Below are 8,414 nucleotides of genomic sequence, written 5' to 3' on the forward strand. Positions count from 1 at the left end.
AATGTTTTTATCTTATGTTCATTATTGAAATTAATTATAGTTTATCAAAATATCTTAAATCAAAATTAAAATTGGTTTTTATTTTTAAAAATTTAAAACTCAGACAAAAAAAAAGTAGTTTTGATTCTCAAATTATTTGTCAATTTACAATATCAATGTAGTATTTATTATTTATTTCTACTAACTTACCTTTATTCATTGTATTTTAATTTTTGTAACTACTTCATTACTTATTATTAATTAGGTTATTTTTGTAAATGATATTTATTTTATCATTAAAATTAATATAATTAATCATTATTTTAAAAAATATAAAAATCTTAAAGAAGACATCTAATATTAGACCATGGGAGTATTAAATAGCACAATAGAATTGCAAGAATTTAAATTTAAAAAAAAACTTAACCAACACATTTTAAAGGGTATACGATAATTGTCATATTTATTTTACCAATATCACTAAACAGTAAACACAATATAAAGAAACCAGCGAAACAATAAAAGAAGTAGCATTGTAGGTAGTAGCCAACAATTACAATTCCATATTGTAATTGTAGAATTACTTAAAAAACTCCATAACCCAAAAATTATAAATACAACATCTATATTTGATGCCACGAAATCCAGCTTTAGTTGCTAAATCTTTGAATTCATGTTCGGTTCTTTCTTTACCTTCTAAGCAATGAGTCATCATTAGAATATCCATTTGAGAGATGGATTTCCAAACAACTTCATTCTTAGGCATAACAGGTAGAAGTGCCTCCAAAACTATCACCTTTCCATCATTGGGAATAGCATCATAACAATTCTTCATAAGTTTCAAACAACGTTCATTGCTCCAGTCATGAAGTATCCACTGTTAAATGTTGTCAACCCATTAGTATACACAAAATGATAGTTCTTTTACAATTAGTAACCCATTCACTCTCACCTTCATAAAAATAGCATCTCCTTTGGGCACACATTCAAACATATCTCCGCCGATGTGCTCCACTCCTGACATTATTAGGTATATTTTACGAATCAAAATACTAAAAGATGAACAATGGCAATGGAAGGATCTTTTCAATAATGTGTTTTGATAGGCAAAAATTCTCATTTTAGAGTTTAAGTTTCTTTGTGTGAAGGTGATACCAGGATAAGAAGGAGCGTGTTGTATGACATGAGGCAGATCAAAATTGATACCCTGCACATGATTGTATTTTGAAGTGATCAGGTTAATGTTGATCCCAAGACCACCACCAACATCTACAAGTCTTTTTATGTTCTCAAAATCATCGTAGCATTCAAGAACCCTCTTCATGACTATAGTTGAATGATTCTTCATCGCTGTATTAAAAATTTGATTGAACCTCGAGTCCAATTTAGGATAGTCAAATATATGTGTGCCATGAGCCTTATTGAATGCAGTACCTCCTAACTGAATTGCATCTTTAAGTTGAGACCTAATTAAGAATTAATCAAATTATGTATCAAAATAATAATAATAATTTTTTAATCAAATTTCTTTTAATCCATATCAATATATGAGATGTATATGAGTAGAAAGATAAATAACTCACCAACTAGCAAGAATAACTTTATCATTATTCAACGCAATCAAGGGTGTTAGCGAAACACCATCAGAATTAGGAGCAAAGAAATTGGAAACACAAGTGATGCTATAGTGTCTTTGAAAGGAATCAAAATGGTTTTCTTCATGGGGAATGATGCGACAATTAAGCACCGAGTGAGAGGCGAGAAGAGCAAGGATGCGATCTAACATTTTAGAAGCTTTTGGATTGTTAATGTTGGTAAGACGAGAAACAATATCGTCGGCGGAGAGATAATTATCCTTACCAGCTTTTTGCAACACTTCAAATACACCGAGCTCAATTGCACATTGAAGTGCCATGGGAAGTGCAATAGAGATTGCAAGTTGTATAGCATAAGCGAAACTTTCTTCTTCGTCTTTCAATGTTTCTTGTTCTTCTCTCATCTCTTTGTTCTGACTCTCACAAGTCATATTCATGATTGAATATTTATTTCTATTTCTCAATGTGCAAACTCTTACTATTTATACTAAACATATGGACTAAAAAAGGGTCCAATCATTGTCATTTTTACTAAACATGATATATTTAAATTTTTATAAAACGATTATTGTCCTCAACGAACATAGCTTTGTCATTATATGTTTGTCATTAATAGTCTCATGTTGTTCCTTGATGGTACTGCAACACGATAGGCTCTAAAAGAAAGTACAAATGAAACTGGCTATATTCACTTGAAATTATATTCCTGTATGCCAATGTACCATTTCTAAGTTCTTGACCTCATTGCCATCTACATAAAATTATATTTCTAAAATGCCACATCTGAAAAAAAAAAGTTCACAATTGTCACTTTTCTTATCCTTTTATGATATTGGGCTGTGCAATCTGGAACAGAGTCCTTTTTTTTAATTTTAAATTATTGTTAATTGATTAAAATTATTTTCTAATATTAAATGATAATTAAAATATTATATTTAATATAATATAATTTAAATTTTTTAATAAATTAAATACCTTTTTACATAATATTTTTAAAAATATTTAATATTTAATATAAATTAGAATATTTTTTTAATAAATTAAATAAATTGTTACAGAGTATTTTAATAAATATTAAATATTAAATAAAAAAATTAATATTTAATATAATTTATTGTATAATATATTTCGTAATTAAATGTATAATATATTTTTTCGCGCCCAAATAATTTTTCAGTACAATTTTTCCCGCCAAAACAATGTTATAATATTTTTTTTTATTCCATTAGGTTTTCTAAAAATAGAGGTGGCTAAGACAGATAAAGATATAATTTGTCTTTAATAATTGTTCCACATATTTGTGAATTATGTCTGTGTGTTATATTATATATTTTTTAAACAGATAAGCACATTAGGGTTTCTTTGAATCCACAATGGAAATTCAGACAATTGGTTTCTGCCATCAACGCTAGTTTTGGACAACTGGGTGGTCCGATTCGACGTGTTAGAAAAATTGAATATTATTGTCCTTACATAACTCTGACAGATGTTAACCCAGATGGTACATACATGTATTATTGGAATTGTGTAGAAAATGATCTGGATGTTAGTTGTATGTTTTTTGCGCATAGTGGAGAAGTTAGCCGAGACGTTGAAGATCCACTTGTTTTAGCTGTTGTCGTTTAATAGGAAAATATGATAAAAGGTGATGGAGTGATTATCTATTATAACGTGTAGGAATAGTTGTTGTGTTTTATCTTTACTTGAAGTTGTTGTTATGTTGTCACCTTTCATGTGTTGTAGACGAAACTGTTACGCTCTAAATAAAAGTTGTTGTTGAAAAAGAAAATACACGAAATATAACGACGATTGAATAGACTAAAACTTCAGGCATAACTAAGTAGAAGGGCCAGGCATGTTTGAACATTTTCTGCGCATAAGGTTGATTTCTCGACAAATACCACACATCTTTTTTTCTTTTTCAACATTGTCTATTTCCGTTCTATTCGGCAATTGTTTGGGCGACCTTTCTTTTTTCTCCGCATGCTCTCATTATGGAAAAACGTGCCACCTTCATATTGCTGCCAAGTTGTTTCAGTCAGGATCCCGAGGAAGGTCTCCTCGTAGACCTTAAATACGTTTACAACTTTGAACACGTCAGCTATATGCACAGAATAATCTTGTCTTATGCTGGAACACGCTGCAATAACATGTGAGCAAGGGACATGAAACGTTTGGAATCTTCCACACTCACACGTCAGATTCCTAAGGTCGGCGTTGTAATGTGTATTCGGTTTACCGTCATTATGATGCACAGTTTCTTGGACCAGGAAGTAGAACCTCTGACGATCAAATTGTATAACCGTGTGACTATTTGATTTTATTACCTCTTCCTCAATTCCCTTCATGCAGTTATCAATGTACAGTCGGCCAGAATCCAACATTTTAGTCTAGTCATGTTCTCTTTTCCCAAACAGTGTGCCCAATCGATAATATGTTGATTTTACCAAAGTAGTAATAGGTGGGTTGCGTGTGGCTTTTAAAAATGAGTTCATTGAAAACTTCGGTTTCGACGACATCCAAACTCATATATGTCATGTTACCGAATTTGAGAGAGAAATCGTTGTTATGCACTATTGAAAACCATACATCAATTCAAATTGCATGTTGTTGTATGAAGAAAGCCGAATTTATAATGATGAAGATGTACGTGAAATATTTGACAATTATTTATATTTCATTAACTTTGGCCCACTAGAGTTGTATGTTAGTTTTCGTAGATCAGTAGATGAAATTGTATCATTATGTAAAACACCTAACTAGAACAGTACATGAAATTCTATCTATAAATACTCAATCATTAATTCATTTTTACCATAACTCAAACTTCTATCTTTTGCAACTTATCATCAATTCATTTTGACCACAACTCAAACTTCTATCAGCATGTCTCAAATTCCTTTTTTTAATGGGTGATAAACATATAGGGGAATGTCGCACATTGAAAAATGAGAACGCGACTTAGCGAAGCGCAATCACACGCTCGCGGGATGGACTGAACAGAGTAGCCACCGAACTTTATTTATTCCCAAAGAGGGAAAGGGAAAATATCGATAAAACCCCTAAAAGAAAGGATAAGATATGGTCATCGCAACCAATATCTGGGTTCGGAAGTCGGTTACACAAGGGGAAGGTATTAGCACCCCTCACGTCCGTTGTATTCAACGGGAACCGTTTAGTTGGTTTTGAATTGAATGTTAGCTTATGTTAGTTTCTAGTCTTCTACTTATTTGGGATAGGAAAAGAGAGATAAGAGAAATATTTTTGAATTTTTATCAATGAGAAATGACCTAAAAAGGTTTTTATTAATAGGGGGCGAAGAACTAAAAAAAAGATTTTTTATTAATGGGTCTGACAAGATTTCACAATCCTGCTCCTACGTATCTCCGGGTGCAATAGAGAATTCAAGGCTTACGTAGTTATGGATAAACAAAAATTGTTTGTTGGTCGATTTTAGCGAAAGTTATATTGTATTAATCGACGAAAAACATTGTTTTACCCAAAACAGATGAGGAGTGGACGTATACATCGCATCGAATGGATTTACAAATCAACATTCAGAAAAATGTCATTTACCTCAACTCAAAAATTATGGACGAAGCATTGTTTTGCATCATCTTAAGACAAGATATTTTTTCGTTTTTGAAAAGGTTTTGAAGATTAATCGCGCGGTAGCGAAAAAAGAGTTTGATGTGTTGGATGTATTTTATAGGTGAATGACGAACATTTGATGAGAACGAGACATAAGCCTCGGGATCAATCACTCGGGGTTCCACCAGAATGCTAGATTTCAATGGTCCTTTTTCATTCAAATTAATTGAGAAAATTGTTTGATGGACAACGAACGCTTGATAAGAATCAATTGTTCAAAGAGTTGCGTCAGAATGCTTAATCCCAACGACCCTTATTTTGTCCAAGTTAATTAAAGGGTTTTAGGGACAAAAGAAAAGAGTGAACGGTTAATCCAAAACGTGAGGCTCGGGACCGACCATTCAAGGGTTTCCACCGGAATGTCAGATTCCAATGGTCCTCTTCTTTCGAGTTATTTAAAAAAAAAAGATTTTCGATCTTATGTTTCATTTGGTTTTAAAATTGAAATTGAAATTGAAAATAATTTTGAAAATAGTTTGAAGTTAGTGAGATGTTCATAGGTGTGATGATATAAACATTATTCAGAATAATATTGCCTAATCAACCCACTCAATAAGTGTTGCATATGTATGTGTATGCTTAAGTGTATAGAGATTACTGTCAAAATATAAAATGAGTAACTTGATTAGTAAGTTAATTATAAATCCTTTAGGAGTAAGTGGTCGTTGGAAAGTATTTAATCATTCATTAGCTCAGTAAATATAGAACACGATCAATTTTTTTTCCCAATCAATTTAATATGAAGCATACTTGTCATTCAATCAATTCGTTTTTTTTCGATCAATTTAGAAGATATATCTTTCATTACCAACACTTCATCCCTAATTTTTCTAACATACACTCTTTTATTTTATTATTATTATTATTTATCTTAATAAATTATATTTTTAATAAGTTGTTTAGTATAGTTAGTTAATAATAATTGGCTAATTGTGTATTCTATTAATTGATTAATTGTGTTTTTTCTCCTTCATTGTTCTTTATTTTCTTTCTTTTTTCATTGTTCTTCTTTTTTCATTATTATTGTATGGACGATAACAATTTTGTTTATCCAGATTGATTGAAATTCCCTACCGATTATGATTGATTTCCAATAAATATATTGACTCCAAAAAGGGTCCAATAATTATATTTTTACTAAAAATGATAAATTTAAATTTTTATAAAACGATCATTGTCCTTAATGAACATAGCTTTGTCATTATATATATGTTTGTCTCAAATCATATGGTAACGTGGAACAATAATAGTCTCCCGTTGTTTGTTCATTGATGGTACTGCAACACTATAGGCTCTACAAGATAGTACAAATGAAACTGGCCATATTCACTTGGAATTATATTCTTGTATGCCAATGTACCATTTCTTTGAGATTCTAAATTCTCCAAAAGCTACATATTATTATCATGTTAATTTATCCATCAAAGTTTAACGTAAAATGTATATTTGAAATTGGTCGCGGTATGCTGGTTGAGATAAGTTTGTTAAGAAAATAATAAAATTTAGATTTTAATTTATTATTAATTTTTAACATTTATAATGGATTTAATTCAATTCAATTACTCATTTAATTTTAATTATTTATAATTTAACAATATATTATTTTAAATAATAAATTTAACAATATATTATTTTAAATAATAAATTATAAGCTATAGTTTGAAAATTTATGATTTAATATTTTAATATGTATTTGTAATTATAATTAAAATTAATATATTAAAAACAATTTGAAGTATTTGTTTGTCTATTTGAAAATATTAAGTTAAATTTGAAACAATTGTTTGATGATTTGTTTTTAGCACTATAATAAAATTTAATATTTGAAATTAAATTTAGTAATATATAACTACGTTTATAATCAAAAATTATATTTTAAAAAGAATATTGAATTATTTATTTGTCTATTTAAGAGTATTGTTTGACCATTTTATTTTAAACATTGGAATATATTTATTTTTTATTATTAAGATTTTGAAACTGATATATACGAATACTTTTTTATAAAACTATTTTGTGCACAATTTTTTATGAAATAAATTATTATATAATGTATTTTTTTAGAAATATTGATAGAGAAAAAAAATATAGATATGGAAAAATGTAAATAATGATTAGTATAAGAAAATTAAAATAAAGGACTTTATGAAGGAAAGACTTTAGCCAATAACCCATTACTTTTCAGTCTCACTCCAAATATATAAAACAATCTCAAATTTAATATGAATGAGATTTATAAACACTCATTTCATTTATGAACAAATCACGACTTTATATATCTTCTTAACTTAATCATGTAACAATGCAAGATTTTCCGCTTTTCATATTAGTGAGTTGTGCACAAGCTCTAAGTATGGTTGCAAGAATGACTTGTGTGGGATTCAAGACGTATATACATACCATGTCATCATAAAGAGCCAATGCATCTCTGATGCAATCATGAAGTCCATAACCTCTAATCATAGCACTCCAACATATCTCATTTTTCTTATTGACGGCATAAGATAATTGATGGCACTTAGCATTCAAATAAAACTATCACAAAAGAATTTATTGAGAGAGTGTGCGTGAATAGCCTTCTCTAGAGTAGTTCATTAGCTTGTCCAATTGAGGGTAGAATAGATAAATGAGTTGAAGAATCAGCAGCAATCCCGGGTGTTCATAGTTCATGAATTGCACTGAACCAAACCACATTTATAATTCAATTCAATTTATAATAAGGGTAATGTTAACTTGTGCCCCAAGGCCACATGTTAAGAGCTAAATATAATAAAAAATTATTGGAAATTATGTCTTAAATTTAATATAATTTTATAATTAATGCTTTTGTTGTTTTTTTCAATACAAATATTCTATTTGTGGGTTTTTTAACATGTATCCTTGGAGCACAAGTTAACATTATCCTTATAATAACTATTTCAATAAAAACAGGAAACTGATAAAATGATTTCAATTCAGTTTAAAATTAGTTTATAACTGATTTGTGTTTATAAATTAGTTTATAATAAAATTACAATTATAAACCAATTTTATAACGTGTTTTTTTTTAAAATCAATTTTTTAAATTTATAAAAAATATTTAATTTAAAATTAATTTTTTATTATATTTAAAAACATTTATTTAAAAAAACACTTTTTTATAAAAAAAATAAATAAACTTTTTATTTTCTAAAAAAGTGGACTTTATTT

At 28.8% G+C, this 8,414-nt stretch overlaps 1 protein-coding gene across 3 annotated transcripts; it reads right to left on the reverse strand.

Annotated features, from left to right (window-relative positions):
- Positions 1–425: 425 nt before the first annotated feature.
- Positions 426–2,045, reverse strand: LOC127132084 (caffeic acid 3-O-methyltransferase). Of its 3 annotated transcripts, XM_051060963.1 has the most exons (5): positions 1,840–2,031; positions 1,563–1,758; positions 1,135–1,445; positions 932–996; positions 426–856 (listed from the first exon to the last, which is right to left on the reverse strand). In XM_051060963.1, the coding sequence occupies exons 1-5, from the start codon at positions 2,009–2,011 to the stop codon at positions 560–562; spliced, it is 1,041 nt and encodes a 346-aa protein (XP_050916920.1). In that variant the 5' UTR covers positions 2,012–2,031; the 3' UTR covers positions 426–559. The 3 variants fall into 3 exon arrangements, with proteins under 3 accessions (XP_050916920.1, XP_050916908.1, XP_050916911.1); XM_051060951.1 differs by having other exon boundaries at positions 1,563–2,045; XM_051060954.1 differs by having other exon boundaries at positions 1,186–1,445; positions 1,563–2,031.
- Positions 2,046–8,414: the final 6,369 nt, after the last annotated feature.

The sequence above is a fragment of the Lathyrus oleraceus genome, chromosome 1, assembly GCF_024323335.1.
Source record: "Lathyrus oleraceus cultivar Zhongwan6 chromosome 1, CAAS_Psat_ZW6_1.0, whole genome shotgun sequence".
Lineage (NCBI taxonomy): Eukaryota > Viridiplantae > Streptophyta > Magnoliopsida > Fabales > Fabaceae > Lathyrus > Lathyrus oleraceus.